Source organism: Erigeron canadensis, chromosome 8 (assembly GCF_010389155.1).
Source record: "Erigeron canadensis isolate Cc75 chromosome 8, C_canadensis_v1, whole genome shotgun sequence".
Taxonomy (NCBI): domain Eukaryota; kingdom Viridiplantae; phylum Streptophyta; class Magnoliopsida; order Asterales; family Asteraceae; genus Erigeron; species Erigeron canadensis.
This window is the reverse complement of record NC_057768.1, coordinates 3,836,417-3,855,840: the sequence shown is the minus strand read 5'-3', so window position 1 is coordinate 3,855,840 and position 19,424 is coordinate 3,836,417. Positions and strand designations below refer to the sequence as shown.

The following is a 19,424-nucleotide window of genomic DNA, read 5'->3' as shown; positions in this document are numbered from 1 at the left end:
GCATCTATAATATGTTCAATATTCTCTTATTTGTATTTGTATCCTTTTAGATTCCATCATCTTGCTGGTAGTATTATTATTATATTTTATTTACATATTTTCATTAAAGAAAAATGTTTGATATAAGTTATTTAACTTTTTATAAATTTTTCTATTTAAATTTATTTTGTAAATGTCTTGATTAACAAACCTTTTAGCATATAAACTAGGGATTAGTCTATACCCTCTTATAAAGAGGATAACATTAAGACATTAAACATATTTTTGTCCCAATATATCTTTACCTTATCCTTGAAAATTCAAAATTACCCTTCAATACAAACAAAAACTGACACTTCCTAAAAACACATATTCACAAACAAAAACATACTCATCCTAAAAAACACAAGATTTAAAAGTTTGTCACATACAATGCATAGAATTAAAGTTTCATATATACTAAAACTATTCATGTAAAGTTGTTTACATTTTGAATTAATAATCCCTATAAACTACCAAACACATCAAAAAGGAAAGAAATTTTTTTATTAAAAGGATAAATATCTTGTAATGTAACAAACTTTAAATGAATGTCTATAGTAAAAAATAACTAAAGTTGTGTGTATTGTATGCAAACAACTTGAAAATAATGTTTATTGTATGTAAGAAAATGTATTCAACCAATTAAAATCAGACAAGTGACACCTCTATATGGTTGTCACATATGTTTTTTTACATACAATAAACATTTTTTAAAGTTGTTTACATATAATACACACAACTTTAGTTATTTCCTACTATAGACATTCGTTCAAAGTTTATTACATTTCAGGATACTTATCTCTTTATTAAATTGTTACTTAATATTCAATCTAGTACTAATATACTGTAGAGTATTTTTATAAATTAAGGCAAACAGTATCAGGATCTAGTTATAATAAAATTGTAATGTGATGTGTAAAGAAATCACACATCAGGATGGTTCGGTACAAATTAAATAATACTTCTTAATATCATCTATCTTAAAGATTATGTAACTTTATGCAAAAAGCCATTGACTAGAATACATATGAGCGTCACATGTGCATTTTATAATGTTAAACTCACATCTACTTGAACATTTGTACAAGAAGATATTGTTGATATTCTTTATGCAGAATTAGTGGATCAAAGAGATTTTTTTAACCATAAAAGCTTTTCAAAAATAAAAAAGTTTGATGTGATACGATATTACATAAAGAATTGTCGTTTAAGGCATACATAGGACTTGTCTATTTATTTTAGTCGTTAAATGACTGAATATATAAAGTGACTGAATGGAAATATAATGTCTATATGAATTAAATCAATATAGTTATTTTTTTACTTATTAAGTCAATAACGAAATTTTTTTATTAACTTAGTAAATTAAGTCAATCAAAATTAAGTCATAATTTTTTAATTAAGACATTATTAAACACTAATATAGTCTCATATTCATTTTATCTATTTGCCAAATAATTTAAAAGTAACTGAAGTTCACTTTAATAATTTTTATATTTTTTTAAATATGTATTAAGACTTCGTCAAAAGGACGAAAAATATGACAGAAGAAGATTATATCAGATAGTTTGGGTTCGAATCCCATGGTGACTTATAGGTCACATGTTTGAATACTTATTCTGTCAACTTTGAAATATAGGTAGTCATTTTATGAGAGATTGACTTGGGTATACCCTTATGGAATAGGGTTTACCCTATTAATCGTTGTGGTTTCGAACGGATTAGTAGGGGTTTTTCCCCAATTAGGTATTTAAAATAGACATTTCTATTTCGATAGAGCTATCTAGCATGGACCTCGTTAAGATAATGTATGCTAGACCTTTCGCTGACAAATCACGACACAAAATTTCAAACGAAATTCAGTTTTTTTTAAAAAAAAAAAGATAGTTTGGGCTAGTAAGTCACTGTTGCCACGAAAATAGCTTTTTTTTCCATATCAGGCTAGCTAACCAAAGGAAGAAAGTAACAACTGTTATTTTGAAATTTTATCTTAATTTTAATATATACAGACAGTTGAACTAATGACTTATTAACCAATAAAATCGTTCAATTTCATCAATTTGACTTTCACTTATGTCGTCATCAGTTAGATTAACTATAAATTATAATCATTATCCAAATATATTATTATATTAGTATTTATACCTGTGTCCGGGGTTGGATACGAGTCTAAATCTAGTACTTCACTATAACGGCTACTACAGTTATGATTAAACAGAACACCATTTTTAGAACGTTTCGGAAAAGGTGCCTACAAGAAAACCAAAACGCCCCATGTCGATAAAGGCTCCTGGATTAACAATGAGTTATTACACGTACGACATTCAGGTCCGAAAAGACTTCAGGACATATATTAGACGTCGGAATGCATACTCCAAGTGAAACTCGCGCAATTCTACTCACACTAATTAACCATTCCATGCGGATACCCTTTAGTAGATATTTAGAATTCCAAACACCAAAATAGAAGCCACCGTGCCCCACAAAGAAGATGTGATGCTAATTAATTTAGCTCGGTATTATACGAGACTCTTTTTTAGACGGCTTTATCCGTACATGTTTTTTGTTGTGTGTGTGTTACGTTCGTAAGACTAATATTGTTATTCCTTTGGTTAGCTAGGGTTTTAAAGTTATGTGTAAATCTAGACAGAATAGTTATTAGTCCATGAGCATCTTGTGCTCACTATTCACCAATGCACACTCGTGGCGGACATTGTCCTTTCTACTCCAGTTGTACGTAATTATCATTGACTCAGTTTAAACGATCATTAACAAAACAAGTTGGTCAATATGGGATTAATCTATTTGATAGAGACTCATGTCACTTTGGAATAATTAAGTTAAATGTTCAATCCTTGGTATGGGTTAATATGAGATTATTTTGGGGGTAGTTTAAGAGGTTTGTTTTGTTCGACTGATTTTTTTTTTTTTTGAAAGGTAAATTTCATTCACAAGTATCCACAAAAACCGGTGATATAACTATTACATCGTATATACAACAATTACATTATATTAAAACTGCACAAATCCGACCAACTGATGCATTCATATTCTTCTTCCTATTTCTATACCAAAGGAACGAGAGAGCGCCTTAATATCTTGTACAATCTTATGAATATGGAAGTTAGAGTTTGAAAACCTTCTTTCGTTCCTCGTCTTCCAGATACACCAGCAAGCCACCATGAGTTTGAAAACCTTCTTTTGTTCGACTGCTAACAGGATAAGGTAACGTTACCCAAATTTAGGATTTTTTTGCACAAAAGCTTTTTTCAAAATTTAATGTCTCAAATGATTTGATGTACTTCATCAGTTCATCTTTGCCAATGCCAACATTCATATATATATATATATATATATATACACACACATCATGAGAGGCCTCTCAAGTTACCCTAACATGACTAAGGTAATCTTGACCCTTAGATGAAAATCAAGGGCCATCTTTAAATCTTGGCCCTTACATGACTAATCATCTTTAAATCTTTAAATCTTGACCATTGATTTTTATTTAAGGGTCAAGATTTCTCCAAATTTGACTCAAGTTGAAAAATAACTTGAGGGAATCTCCTCCCATATACCACATTGTCAAAAACGTGTTGCATTGCGAGAATACAAGGATAACATACTTAAGAAACTTAAATACATGTAGACATGTAGTATATTTATCTAAAAAAATTCGAAGATATGATATATATCTTGTAAAGAAACATGACTCATTGACTACAGCTTGATGCCTTTGATGGTAAACTTGTAACTAATATTCATTATTATAAAAGAGAATATGAAGTTACTCATTTTCATGTAATAAATAAATATATTGAGGAATATGTTTTCGACACGACATAGTTAATAAATAAAGTTATATGTACATTGTGTATATCAATGTTCAAGTATGTAATAAATATATGTATTTGTTTGGAGTGAGACATTTATTTGTTCCTCGAAAATGGAAGAACGTGAGAACCCCGGCCCCTGAATTATGCTCTGCCTGTTTTTTTTTTTTCCTTCTTTTGCTATGTTATTAATATCTCCAACAGACCACCCACCCTCCCCTCCCTATACTCTCCTAATGTTTTGCTGCCATTTCTTTACTCCTCAGTGTAGTATTTTATTCATTAGTTTAGACTTTAGAGGGTGTCACTTGTAGTGTTTGGTAGACTTTGACTGTACATAAAAATTAGTTTTCAATTTAATTTCATGTGTTTGATTTTTTAAGATAATGAATATTAATGAAATTTCTGTTTCTTACAGATCTAATTAAGGCAAATGATATTACATTTTAATATTTTAATCCTAGCTTATTTTTAACGACTTTCAAATATAATATAGTCTAAACTAAAACAAGTAAATCAAAACTATATGGAGCTACAAGTCTTGAACCACTTTCGATGCCAGAGGTGCTGTTTTGTGATGAAGTTGATGGAAGTGATTGCACCTTTAGACTCAACAAGTTGAGATGATATCATTGTCATTCGAATCTTATCTTATCCTAACACAATTAATAAAATGATGCTAATATATGTATATTCTATATAATAATAGTCTCTCATAAACTAAGAACAAAAATGTACACTAGTTCGGTTAATAAACCTGTCGTCCCTCAATTAGCATGATCAACGATCTCTGAAGACAAGTTTGACGCCAACAGGACTTTCTTCGACAAATTTTCGTTGTTGACTATTAAGCAAATGATGAAATTACGTTCACATGTTTTCTTTTTGACGATGTCTTGCAATCTTCTTAAACTCGATGATGCCTTTCTTTTACACAAGTTATCACAACATAAAGATACGGGCTCCTATAGTGATGGATGACGAAAATGTTTCTTTTTAAATAAATATACACATACATCAACACTCGATTTCTTTATGGAAAAAGGAAAATGATAATGACAGCTTTAAGGGTTGTCACTAACAACATATTACATGCTTAAAAACTTGTACATTATATATTAAAAACTGCCCCCTGATTTTTCTAACAGCAAGGTACAAATTTTAATGCACCCAATTAATTTTACTGACAACCTTAAGGGCTGTCACTAACAAAATCCATGAAAAAAAAGTTTGTTGAACATTTTTTGCATGTTGAATTATACAAATCCTTTTGTCCTTGTGAATCATTCCGGGTTGTATCAGATAAGTCATATTCTTCTTTATTAATAGGCAAACAGGCCCAATAAATAGCCCAAAAAAGAAGCCCAAATATGTAACCAGCACAATTGACAGAAAATAACATCACTTTAAAGTTTAAACCCTTGAGCCATTTATTCAACCCCAACACTTATAAACCCTAAAATAATTTCCTCTGAAACTTTCCAACCTCACTGAAAAAAAAAAAAAATACTCCTAAGCAACACCCTTTCAATGGAGAAGATAGAAAAAGCTACCAAAGAGGTAATCTTTACATATATTTGAAGTTATTTACAGCAATTTAAGAGGTTTTTTTTTTTTTTTTTTTTTATAAATTTTTTATGCTCATAACTTCCTTTATATTTAATGCTATATTTTAGTTACGTATACACACAATTAGTTTAAAGTTCGGAACTTTAGTGATAATACTTAAATTTAAGAAGACAGTTTCTTTTATTAATACTCGTATAAAGATTTTATGTAATTCTTGCCAAGTATTTGATAAAGTTTTCAACTTTAATTACAATACTTAAAAGGGTTGGGCTTCTTTTTTTTTTTTTTTTTTTTTTGTTGGGTTTTTATTCCTTTATTACTAGTATTTAATTATATATCTTTTGGGTCTAAGGTGTATTCAAGATTGTGTTAAAAATGTTGATGGGGTTCTTTTGAATTTGTGTAAAAATGTTTAGGTTTTGGTTGACATAGTGAAGTTGGCACAAAAGAGAGGAATGAAAGGTAGTAATGGAGGTTGGAAGGATTTCTTGGCTGTTTATGATAAGAACGGGGTCAGTTTAAGTGATCCCGCACGGCGCTCCGAAGAGGCGTTGATTGGTTTTTTGAAAACATTTACCAATGCTGATGATTTGAAGGTGATGGACCTTGAATTTTATGTTATGTTTTAATTCTGTACGAACTGTGTGTTTCGTGGCGAATGTTATGGTAACGACGGCTTTCTGTTTCAGTTTTTTGAGAAAGTTTTGGAAAATCATGAAAGTTTGGAACATATTAAGAAGAAATCAGATAAACTGTCTCCTGAACAGGTTTGTTATGAATTATCGGCATTGTTTTTCAGTTGATTAATTTTTTCTGTCACAGTAGGAGAACGAGGGGATTCTGCAGTTTTTCTTTAACCTATGAAAATCTTTCTTCGATTATGATTATGATATACTTGTAAGTAGGAAAACCGGGCCTTTTGGATTGTTTTTAGTTGATTACGCTGTTTCTTCAGAGTAGGATAATGAGGGGAGTTTACCGCTTTTCTCTTGCCTAAGGAAATCTTTCTTAGATTATGATTATGATTATGATATACTTGTAAGTAGGAAAACCGGGCTTTGAATTACTTTTAGTTGGTTAATCTGTTCCGTCAGAGTAGAAGAATGAGAGGATTCTGCAGTCTTTCTTTTACTTATGAAAAATTTTCGTAGATTATGATTTATGAATTATGATTTACCTGTAAGTAGGAAAACCGGGCTTTTGGATTGTTTAGGGTTTCATCGATGTTTAGATTGTGCTGGACTCACTCGATGATAAACACTGTTGAATGGACACTAGTCACATTACTAGTCTATGTACATATAGTCTAACAAAGTTGCTTGTCGAACTTTTGATTTAGATAAATGCTAATAAGGCAATCCTGGTTGTATCTGCTGAGTGCAGGAGCTGGTGTACAAGACTATTGGTCATCCACAATATACACTAACTTATACATTTCCGGTACATGAAGAGGTTTGTTGACATCTATACTTTGAACTCTGATTTTGTATCTGTTAGTTATTTGAGTTTTATTGCATAAAAGTGGATGCTTTTGTGAGTGTCAAACTATTTGGAGATTAACTCAACAATGATTTGTATGGTTTATCATCTTCTCTAACTTACCAAAGTTAAAATAAAGAAAAACTAAACCACCCTGTTTGTTAGTAGTCTAAACCTTTCTGACCGTCAGCGCAGGGGTGGTTAGTTACAAAGAGTAGAAAAAAGAATAAGGCAACGAGATCTAATACAATGATTGCTGTTGATTGTGAGATGGTACTCTGTGAAGATGGCACCGAGGCCTTGGTTAGGGTTTGTGTCGTTGACCGTGATTTACAGGTATTTCCATACACTCTTAAGTTTTTATTACTTTTGGACTGCATGCCCCTTTGAAATTTACAGGATGAGTTTGTTTTGAGAGCCTTGTAGGTAAAACTTGATGAACTTGTTAAACCGGAGAAAGTGGTTACTGATTATCGAACTCATATAACTGGCGTTGCTGCTAAAGACTTAGAAAAAGTAACTTGCTCATTACAAGATGTACAGGTGAAATTTTCAAACTTTGTGACTATCAAGTGATTCACATTAACGATTTCTGTTTTTTTTTTGTTTCTGAAAATTGGCACGTCTTTAACAGATATCTATGATGAAGTTGCTATCAAGAGGAACCATATTGGTTGGGCACAGTCTAAATAATGATTTACAAGGTAATTTCTAGTTACTTTGGTAACACGAGATGGATTGTAACTTTGTATTTTGTAAGAGATGAACATTGGCGATGTCCATTTATCTAATAAGTAATGCGTTGATTGTGGTTAGTTTTCATCTAAAGGCCAAACAAACAAACAAAAAAGCTAAACTGCAAAACAGGTTAAAAGTTGCCCCAAGTGCATTATTAAACTCCCAAATTTTTTGAATATAGAAAATTTTAATCACTACATATTGACTTTACATATAATTAATGCAAATTAATTTTGGACAGTCAGGGACAAATTGGCCCAGCCTGTTTTATGCTAAGATCAAGTGTTTGACCTGAACATATATCTGACGTATGTGACTCACCCATTTGTCTAAGTCTAATCTCAGCCATTGTTTGCTGTTAGTTATCTTCTATATACTGTAAATACTACTTTCTTTTATGCAGCACTCAAGATTGAACACACAAGAATAATTGATACCTCCCTCATCTTCAAATTTTGGAGTGGCTCCAATTTTAGGAGACCCTCTTTAAATGATCTGTGTAAGGCAAGTTTCGAATGCCTGAATCTTGTAAACGCTATACGGCCTATATCACTTTTATATTGTTTCAACGAGAACTTATATGTCTGATATCCCATTGCATTTGCTAAAATTGAAAGTAATAAAAGTTATTTTAGCTCCATCTTTAATTGTTCCACAATTACAGTCTGTTTTGAAGTATGAACTTCGGAAGGAAGGTGCTCCTCATGATTGTCTGGAGGATGCACGTGCAGCAATGAAACTTGCTCTTGCTAAAATACAAGGGGTAGATGATAACGCTATTCCGTTGACTCAGAATGAAGTGAGTTTGAATTTTTTGGTACATATTTCTTTATTACTGTCAAAAGCCATTCCCTTGATTGGTTGTATATATGGAATTTCAGGTACCTGAAGCAGATACAATGAAGCTACTTTGTCACCGCATACCTATCGGCATTCCTGGAGAAAAGTTACTTGAAATTATTCCTGGAGATTTCACAGTTGAATTGAAGGTTAGTTTTCTTTTTTGCATTATGATTTCACCGTATGGTTAAAACACTTGTGTAAAAGTTATGTTGCATAGCTGACATAGACTTTATGTGAATCTCATACCCTTGTTGAGATGACAACTATGAAATAGCCGTTCTTGTCAATAAAGATTTAAGTTTCTGTAAGAAAATCGATATTATTTGTAATTGTACAACATACTTTATATATTGTGTTTCTCATCTGTAAACATATTGGTGACAGCCAAATAAGAAAGCTGGAGGAGACAGATATACAGCTTTAGCAGTTTTTAAGAGCAAACAGGAGGCGGATGACGCTTTTGAGGGGCTTGTTGGTGACCTAGCTAAAGTATGTTATACATATTTTAATTTCTTATTGGAATAAATTAAATCAAAACTATCCACTTAACCACTTAGTAAAAGCAATTATCCTCTTCAAAATATGGGTGAAATCCTGGAGCCATTCCTTTTCTTTTGAGGTAGCAGTATGGGCAAGCATGGCTTTATTTTGCCTCTAATGGGTCAAAGCAGTACAATCTTAAAGTTTAGCTGTTAAAAACGTTTTGAATTTTTCAATCGAAGTGTAATAAATGCATATGCCTCCCACATTTTTATTATTTCAAGAAAAAGTTATCTTCTTTATATATCAGTATCTTTATATACACTAAAAGAGAATTGATCTAACCACTTATTGACCAATCACAACTCTTTACTCCTCCAAATTAAACCTTGCTTATGTCATTAATATATTAGTGCTTGTAGACAGTCTCACTAATTTACTACACTTTTTTGTTCTCCACCAATAATTTACACTTATTAACCCATACAAGGAAAAATCACACTAATTACTTGATTTATAATTACTACGCTTTGTAGCCATCAACTTGAGAAAACTAGTTAATGAGTATATAAATCATTATGTATAGAAATATGTTTAAAATATTTAATATGAAGTTCATAACGAAATATTAATTTTGTATGCATCCATATATGTACACGGGTCAAAAATCTAGTATTATACATTTATACTGTAATAACATCTGTTTTACATCAATTTTAAAGCATTATTTACTAATCTAGAAAAAGGAAATGTTTTTATGGCTGCTCTACATAATTTTTTTTTGTATGTGTGGAAAATGTACCTTTCTTCCATAAATAACAAAGCTCAACTCATTTCATTCGCATTTAAATTAACCGCTACTTTGGCCTACTCAGTTTTCAGCCTTTACTTTTCATGAAAATCAGCTTGGAGTCATAAGACCACATAATTTTTTTTCGAATTTATTTCCATTTAATGATTTGCTTATCTTTTGTAATTTTGTCCTTCCTATCAGGATTCATCTGGGAGGCCACAGAAGTTAATTTACTTTAAACTGGATTCGGGTGTAGCTGGCAGTATTTATGTTCGTAAGATGGTCCAAGATGGCGATAAGGTCCAAGTAGTATCAAATAAGAGGCCATCTGAAGATGAGATGCCTACTCAGCCGAAGAAGTTAAAGACAGAAGAGACACTGAAAAATTTAACGGAAAATGAGTTACCGAGCCGTTTAAATACAGATGAGAAACCAGAATCAAAAGAAAGTGTCCAATGTAACAGCTGTGATGGTTATATGAGAGAAATTGAGAGCCTAAAGAAAAAATTAAGTGAACGAGAGCAAGAGATATCAATGTTACACAAGATCATAGTTTCTCAGGTAAGGAAACAGTCCGATCTCTGACTAAAGATTTCTTAGCATCAGCTATCACAGGGGATTCAAAATTGGATCAAGTGCCTCCAAAAGCTTGACATAAAAGATCATGGAGTGCTACTGTATTGCTAAAAATCAAGTTACCCACAAAGGTGTAATTACCATCAAAAATTTTGGAATCTATGTTTCTATTTTTGTTATGTAACATGTTTACACTAGTTAATTGCAGCCTAGGCTTGCTATTGTAGGTTTTTCATACTTAATTCTTTTTACTTTTTAGATACGAGGATGTGTATTATGAGCTTGCAAGTGCAATCGCTTCGTGTTCTTAATTTTTGTCAAGCTTTAACAGTTTCTTTGAGAGATGATCTTTGTGTCATTTTTGATATTTGTTATTTTTCTTTCTTGCATTAAACCAATGTTAGCTATTTTATTGTAAACATAGACCAGTCTAAGGAACAATGGTATGGTACATTCCACAATTTGAAGTTTAGGTTTTTAGTACGTATTGATTAAAGGGTATCTGAGTTTGATATTAACATCAGATAAGAAGTCACATGTAATGTGTGAGGCTCTGACGTTCATATAGCTAATTAAAATGCTAACACCGCGTTTGTTTAGTTGAATGGAGAAGAATAGACAAGGTGTAATGATCGATCCAACCCTTTACTTGTGTTTAGGTTGCTTAATGCTTATTATTGGGTTTAAGTAGAGCGATAAAGTTTCAAAACTTGCTTTTAGCAAACATTAGTAGCACTAAAACATAATTTTTCTCTTTTTTAAGAATGCCTTGCAGCCTTGCAGGGAACTAGGGAAGAGAGCACACAATCATATAAAAAGGTTTGTAATGCGTTTAACACTATTCTTATAATCAATTGTAGTATATCAAATAAATCTACATCACTCCCAAAACTTCTAACATATATATGAACAGAATCCAACGTTGAATCCTTAAGAAAAACTGAGGTCGACTCCAAGGAAAAGGTTCAAACAAACAAATGAAAATGTTAAGGCTACACTCGTACTTCTCATTAAAGGTTACTCGCTTTCCTCGTCTTCATCATCTCCAAATGAGAAAACAGAAGCATCAGCAGCAATGGCCTTAATATCACCAGAATTCAGATTAGGAATTGATCTCTCAACTTGTTCATTTTGTATATTCTTTGAACTTTGAACATTTGAGGTGGACTGTTGGCTGGTGTTTAAGGAAAGTTGCTGGGTGTTTTTCCTTAAAGTTGTTACTTCGGCCTCTATTTTTCCGGACTCTAATGGCTGTGCAGGCCCTGGTCCAGAGGTCACGTTAAGTGAACTCTTGTTAGAAGCAGCTTTGTGTTCATCATCACTGTCGGAGAATACATCGTCATTTTCTTGGTCTCCAGATGTTTTGTTTTGATTGGAGTTGGCAGGATCCTTGTATGACGGTGAAGAATCATTGGAACTTATACTAGGATTTTCATTAGCTTTGTACTTTTTGGGAATCGTACCATCATAATCAATCATCACTATTTCAACTTTGAATCCTGGAACGGGTAATTTTCTCTGCAACACAATGGTTGGTTAGATATTGAAAAGAACAGCAAAATGAAATGGATTTAGGTTTGCAATAATGAACCATTTCCAAAAAATGGGTCGCTAAAGGGTCAAATGGGCAAATTAACATGGAAATGATTAAAACGGGGTCAAAGCTGCCTACAGTGCATTAAACCTCCTAAATCAGTAAAGCTTCTCATAGAAATTTGCAAGTTTATTATCACCATGTAGTTGATGATACTTGATGCATCCATTTCTTACAAAATCTGGAAAAGAGAAAACAAGAAATTGTTTGTGGGTCGGACCAACCAGGCCTGGCTCGTCTATAAGTTTTAAAAGGCTACTCTTTCTGACCCAAACTGTTCTACCTGTTACTCAAACCTTCCAATTTGCCACATTTAGCCATAAGATATTTGACCCGTAATATCGTTTTTTACGATGAAAGATTTCATCAACACAAAAGATGCCCCCCACGGCATGATCTTATTGCCCAGCCTGGAAAATTTAACTCGATTATGGACTAACATTACATATATGATTTGCAGAAAAAAGTTACATTCAAGCAGTGACGAAAGCGGTGATTATCGCCTTATAGTGTTCACAATTCAGATAGACGAGCAAACTAGCAACTGTTCTACCAGCACAAGAGAAAGAGGGAGAAAATACAGGGGAGAAGTGAGGCAGATTTGTTAGAGCAGAACGTATCTGCAGCCACAGTGCATTATACTTAGCACACCTTAGATCTAAATACTTTTTGGAACAAGAATAAATGAAGCATGTGGACCAATGGTTTTTGTAACATGCTATCCTCTTGTGCGAGATTCTTTTCTAAAATCCGAATGGGTTCTGGCTTATACATGCACAAGGTAAGTATAACCATTAACTACTTCATTTATGAATGTCATAACAAGTCCTATCGGGACCATTTGTAACTTACTATCCTCTATCGAAGTAGAGATTTTGTTTATGCACATGCATACCGAGTCGCCCATCTAGATATGCCGCTGATGCATCAGGACGCATGTTTATGATAAATCTATCTACTAGATTTCTTCAAAGACACATGATATTCTTTTACAGTAAAGAATTTTTTTTACGCAATCAAAACCAAGTTACCCATGTCAATCTGTCTCTAATGTTTCCTAAAAATATATTATAAATTATAAACCTAGTTTACTAGATAGAACTTCAAAGAACTCAGTATAAGAAAGAGTTACAGGATGGAACATGATTAATTGAGGTTTAAGTTGCATGATCCTCAGATATGACAAATCGCTTTTATTAATATGTACACTTGTCCTAAGTGTAGTGGATATAATCCTTAATTCCCCCCAAAGGTAGAGGGTGTTAAACAGAACCAGTGAACACAACTGGAAAAGAGGTAAATACAAAATGTGGTTCGGTTTCAGCTCCGAATTGTTACATACACAGTCGGTTACCTTCATTATTCAGAAAAAGGCAGTTAACTGAACTTACCGTTTATAATAAGTATATTTTATTCTACAACCACCTTATACCAAAGGTATACAATCTTTTTGCAAAATGCAAGTAAAAGGACACAGAGAGAGCAGGCGGGTATCTAGATGAACTAGGTCTCTTGTATCAGATATGATTCTGTGAATTCATGAAAATATAACTATATAGGGAAAACAGAGTTTTAATACAAGAGGTGCATTACATACCTTGTCAAAATCATCGAAATCAGAACCGGTTAACATAACCCTGTTTTCCACCATTTTTGTATTCAGCCAACTGAAAATACAAGATTATGAAGTAGTAAATATGAATGAGCCAACAAAAAAGTAAAAAAAGTATCTTTTGTAGATGATGAAACATTAACCAATTATTTGCCGTGTCACCATATCAAGCAAAATTCAGATACTTTAAAGGTAAGATGTCAGATATTCAGATAATAATCGCTCATGAATAAGAACAATTATGGAAGCAGGTCTGATATTTTGATCCTTGATAAAACACGCATATATATAGTATATATAGTGCCCACGGAGAAGAACTAGTAGTGATCATGAAAATGAATTCACCGGTGAAAAGTAAAAAGGTTGAATTTACCAGTAGAAATCTCCTTGGCGATCATGAAATTGGATCTTAAAATCCCCTGTTAACTCTGTCAGACCATGCTCCCCAGGAAGAGCAAAAATCACAATCCCTTTTTTCGGTGCTCGAATCCAAAAATCTTCAGGCTAAAATAGTTGGGTACAATTCTTAAGAATTCAAATATGCAATTTACTTATGTTTACATAATAGAGAAGAAAAAGCTAAAGCACAAATCATTACCATAAGATTCTTCGTCTTTGGATGCTTCTTTGTTGTAAATAAGATTCCTGTAATGAATTTTATATATCAAAGCCCAGATAGTGGACACACTATCACAAAAGAAAACCTGAAGCATTTCCTAAGCTTAATTTAAAGTGAAAGCCAAGGCAAAATAATTGTGAAAACAGCATTACACATCAAAAACGTTAAGGTACCATTATGATCAGAGACGGTAATTGAAGGTCTGACCCAATAAGGGCATTCATGTAGCCGGAATCCCCTTAGCATGCACCTGAAATAATAACTTCAGTACTGACTGAATAGAGTTGGTAAATTCAACCTGTTTAGTTTTGAATGGGTTGATTTGGGCTCTGTTTATATCAAATTGATCAAATCATAAAATTAAGGTAAAATTAATGGGTCAAATGGATCAAGCAGATCAAACTAATTGAAACTCACATAAAGTCTAACTTATTTGTATGCAACCTCCCATATTACTTTATTCAAAGTCATTATTATTATCAAAGACATATATAATTGTATTGATATGTAATCATAACCAATGGAATGAGTATCTATTATGGATGTCAAAAATGGACAAAACATTGTTTGCAGTTCAGCCCAACATGCTCGTGCGTCGTGTACTAAGAAGTGATTGTTTCAGCCCAGACTCCATTTCACCCACTACCCAACCTGCCAATCTTGTCACCCCTAGCACTGAAGAATGCTCAGCAATAGTAGGAATAGAAGTTACCTTCTGCCAGGTGGACTTTCACCATTGAAATCTGCCAAGATGCGCTCAAAGTATTTTACATACCGCTGGAAAACGAGATACCAATAGTTAGTCATCATTCTCCTGAACTTTTTAAAGCAAAATAAAGGTTTTGTAGTAAGTAGGTAACTGACAATCTGGCTCGGAAGTATCAATCCCTTCCCATCTACACATCTTCTTTGATTATAGTAATCGATACACTCCTGTGCTGTTGGGAAAAACTGCCAAATGATATGAGAGATCAGTTAAATAATGACTAACTACAATTACTCCAGTAAAAGATATTTGGTGATGTAACTTACCTTTAAAAACAAAAGAAAGCTACAAATCATCAAACCCGTCCTTGCTTTACCAGCTTTGCAATGAACAACCACGACATTTTGGATATCCTCCTTTAACCATGAATAAGCACTTTGACAGAATGATGGTATTAGGTGAATTGGGGGACAATTGTGGTCATTGAATGGGAAACACGCAACCTGCAGTCAGATAAAGATGGAAAAACCTGCAAGATCAGTTTTCTGCTTTAGTTAAAGATTTCATGTCTTATTTTGTTTTAAAAGAACTACCGAGCTCACAGTTTCTGGACTATCTATTTACTGTATGTAAATGAAATTTGAAACTTCATCTACATGCACAAAAGCTATCCCCTATATTTTCTATAATTCAAACCGCTACTTCCTAACATAATATTTTAATTAAGAGATCGTTTTTGGTTTTTGTTTGATGAACAAAATCAGAAGTAGCATACCTTTCCTGCAAAAAGTGAAGCATCATATAATCTTTCTGAACAAAGATTATATACTTTGTATCTATCCTGCAGAAACAAAAAAGATATCAACTTCCCATCAACTAAAGCATATCATAGTTACTAAAGATAACTTAGAAAATAATATCAATCGAAAGTAAGAATTGATCATGTGATAGCAAGATAGAAGACTAGGTGATGGGCAGTCATATTCTTGAAAAAACAACATGAACATGAAAATCTTCCTCATTTTACTTTTTAATCAGTATTATATTACGCAAACATGCCAAATTCTAGGCTTCTAACACACTATCCTGAAAGGCTACTCTAAGCCCATTCCATAAGATTACATAAAGATCTATGTAACATTAGTTATAAAGTCTATGTTTGAGTGATCTGTTTTAATCTATGTTTATCCTTGTTACGTTCACACATGTTTTGTAGTAATGGAGGCATGACGTAAATGAAAGGTTACCTTATGATGAGTTTCAAAAAATTTGATTACTTCTTCCATATGATTTCTGTAGAATCCCTGCATATTTGCTTAAAGACATACATGAGAAAGACGATGAGGTAATGAGACTCGCTTGTACACATCTGTTGTTGAGTTACAATTGTATACCTCAAAATATCCGAAAAGCCCAGAACTCATGTCACCAGCAGGAAAACCCATTGCAATTATATTATCAGTAATATAAGTCAAATCCAAGTCAAACCCACCCTCCTGAGATCAAGAATAACATAAGAAAAAATTCGACATGACTTTCTTAATAAAATCGTATCTCATTTGACCAGTAAAGAGAAAGGATAGGAAGATTAGAAAAGGATCACTATTAAGTTAAAAAACATTTACCTGACTAATATTTAGTTGCAAGCTAATTTGATATCAAAGTACCAAAAAATAAACAATTTAGTTTATATTATTTGAAAACTACAGAAGTACCACAGCATTGACCTACGCAACTCTAGAAATAACAAATATAAATATCGTATCAGATGGTGTAAAGTTAAATCTTTTATGAGGGTCGTTCCTGAAAACTTTCTAGGAAGGACCATTTAATCATCAACTTTTGCTGTTCATTTATTTATTGTGCTTTCCTTACAGGATAACCAGTACCTACACACTTTTTAGCATAATGTTCAGTTACTGCTTTCTAGCTGTGTAAACACGGGTCACATGAAGAATCTATCGTTATAGATGTAAAAAAGTAAGCATGAACTACAAAAGTGGAGGCCATTCCAAAAAGATGTCCATCAACCATCATAAGCTAAAGCTTTACTTAATAGTTACAAGTTAGTACTTAAGTTTACGACCTCAACAACTGATTCTACAAATAACCAAGGTTGTAAATATCGCTTTTCGGTATCGTCTCGTTCGACCACCGATAAGCGATATATCGGGATATATCGGAGACATATCGGATTTATCGGGAATATATCATATCGGTTGACCACCGATAAGCGATATATCGGGGATATATCGGCCGAGATAACTGAGATTTACAACCATGCAAATAACGAATATATTCCAAAGTGATTAAACTTAAGCAACCTGGTATCTTCGTTTATTTTGGGAGACCATATGGCGTGCCCGAACTTGCACTGCCTTCATTGCACCCAAAGATGTGTCTACTAAGCCCTTTCCAACAGACTGAAAAACGGTTGATGGAGAATTTGTTGATACACCACCAGCATTGTTTTTTTCTTTAGTCAAATTTAAACCAAACCCGCTGGCAATTCGTGCAATTCCCCATTTTCCAGTATTTCCAGATTGTGAACTGTTTGGTGGTGGCACTGTAGGTTTGGGAAGATTAGGAACTGCATCCGGCGATGATACAAAAGGTGTAGATTCCACAGAAGAGGGCTCAACTGCAGAACTATTAGTCTGCTCAGAGACGGTGGATGCAGAAGTTCTAGCATCGTTGACTTCAGTAGGAGACTGTGAAATTGAGCCAGATTCTGAAGCCATTCTGCACACGCGAAAAGTCGACATATGATATATGATTTCCAATTAAAACAAATAAAAACTGATAGCTACTTTCGCAGTTATGTATAGCTATACTTTTTCTAATGATCCAAACACCCATTCTTTCTGTATGTATTTCTCATACATTTTGATGTCATTGTCAGAATTTAGTCAAGAATTACACACTTAAGGTCAGAATACCAAGAGTTTTAAAAGTTATGTATATATCATAAGATAACAAACAGTAGCCTCCTCAAAAACCACAATCAATGAACTAGGCAACTAGGATATGTACCGAGACTAAGTAGACGAAAATGTATCAAAATTGCCAAGTCCTGCACTTCTGTTATTATATGCATTTCAATTTTCAAAATTCAAACTTTATACTATCTGTATCAAACTCACAATTAATTTCTCTTACATGTATCCAGTTTCCTATTAATCAGGTAGCCGATAACTTGTTTTCTAATATGTCAGAGCCATATAAGTTGCCACGTCATCAAAATCATGGCGACGAAATACATACAGTACTAATTAATCGAAAATTTGATACACAAAATGTCCTACTTGGAAGTTCGATACACACGATAACAAAACGCGGAAATTTAGATACAGCACGGTGCAGTTTACCCTAATTCCTATAAATTATATTTCGGAGGAAATAGCATAGCAATCAGTCACACTAGTGCATTACATTACAGATTTACAGGCAGTAATATATATGTGTGTGTGTGTGTGTGTGTATATATATATATTATATGATGTCTGTTTCATGTTTGTATAGCCAAAATAACACAACAGAATGTATTAAGGGAACTTGGAATGAATGGGATAAACGGATCTGATCACTCACATTGGATCCAATAAATCCCTTTCGGGACCGCTTTTTGGTTATTTTATCCCGATTTGCATATCAAATTGGGTGGAGATTGGACGGAACACTGGCGAGAACGGTGGTTTCCGGTGACAGTTTCAGATCTTTCCGCTTTTACCGCTTTTTTTTTTAATGATATATCGTTATTCGTTAACGAAATGCAATTAAAAAGAAGAAAAAGCGAAAAACATAAGTGGGGGGAAATTTGATGTTACTATTTAAGTATTAACCACTTTGGTGTTATAATATTTTTCACATTTTATAATCGTAATTGTATTTAGATTAATGTTTTGTTTTTGTGTAAAAGATAAAATTTCCTCGCAAAGAGGATGTGAATATGATTTTCGATATATTTGTACCTGATTTTGTGGCGATGGGAAGGTGGCAATGATGGTGGTGACAGTGGCGAAGCCGAGATTTATATCTTGGATGGGCCAAAATTAAACCACGAGGGAACGATTACTAAAAGCTAAAAGTTGTTTAAAAAAACATAATAACATAGTATAAAGAGAGTATATACTTTGTTTATCCAATTATTTAGGAAGTTTAGCTGGTGCGACACTCTCTAAAGTCATTAAAGTTATCTAAACTGCTTAAACAGGTTAAAATATATAACCTAGTGTAAATAATAACAAAAATATTTAGTTGTTGATCTATATTTATGTAAATAAAAAGAGACGTAGAGATGATAAATCAAACACACTTGAGATGTCTTATCCATTGTCTCTTTGTTTCTTAAATTCTCATATTTATTTATTAACCAATATTTATGTAAATAAAAATGATATGCCGAGATGGTAAATCATAGAACAAATTCAATGATCAAGATATAATATATCTTTCTTATGTTAGAATGTTAGTTAAAAGACAAAGAGTTAAAAAAAGGATAATACATGACGCATTATTCATAACTCATTATAAACTCTCAGATGAAAATGAGCAAGGGATG

At 32.8% G+C, this 19,424-nt stretch overlaps 2 protein-coding genes across 2 annotated transcripts; one reads left to right on the top strand and one right to left on the bottom strand.

Moving 5' to 3' along the window:
- The first annotated feature begins 5,305 nt into the window (after positions 1-5,305).
- On the top strand, positions 5,306-10,690 carry LOC122578621 (small RNA degrading nuclease 1). The gene is made up of 12 exons (XM_043750617.1): positions 5,306-5,414; positions 5,840-6,019; positions 6,113-6,190; positions 6,807-6,875; positions 7,098-7,238; positions 7,329-7,445; positions 7,537-7,606; positions 8,044-8,144; positions 8,305-8,439; positions 8,522-8,629; positions 8,868-8,972; positions 9,958-10,690. The coding sequence occupies exons 1-12, from the start codon at positions 5,385-5,387 to the stop codon at positions 10,339-10,341; spliced, it is 1,518 nt and encodes a 505-aa protein (XP_043606552.1). The 5' UTR covers positions 5,306-5,384; the 3' UTR covers positions 10,342-10,690.
- Positions 10,691-11,142: 452 nt separating this feature from the next.
- On the bottom strand, positions 11,143-18,644 carry LOC122578351 (phosphatidylinositol 3,4,5-trisphosphate 3-phosphatase and protein-tyrosine-phosphatase PTEN2A-like). The gene is made up of 13 exons (XM_043750296.1): positions 18,455-18,644; positions 17,188-17,605; positions 16,258-16,359; positions 16,111-16,167; positions 15,639-15,704; positions 15,190-15,366; positions 15,022-15,108; positions 14,870-14,934; positions 14,331-14,407; positions 14,137-14,183; positions 13,912-14,042; positions 13,524-13,593; positions 11,143-11,850 (listed from the first exon to the last, which is right to left on the bottom strand). Exons 2-13 carry the CDS (start codon positions 17,602-17,604, stop codon positions 11,350-11,352), a joined length of 1,797 nt encoding a protein of 598 aa, XP_043606231.1. The 5' UTR covers position 17,605; positions 18,455-18,644; the 3' UTR covers positions 11,143-11,349.
- Between the last annotated feature and the right edge of the window lie 780 nt (positions 18,645-19,424).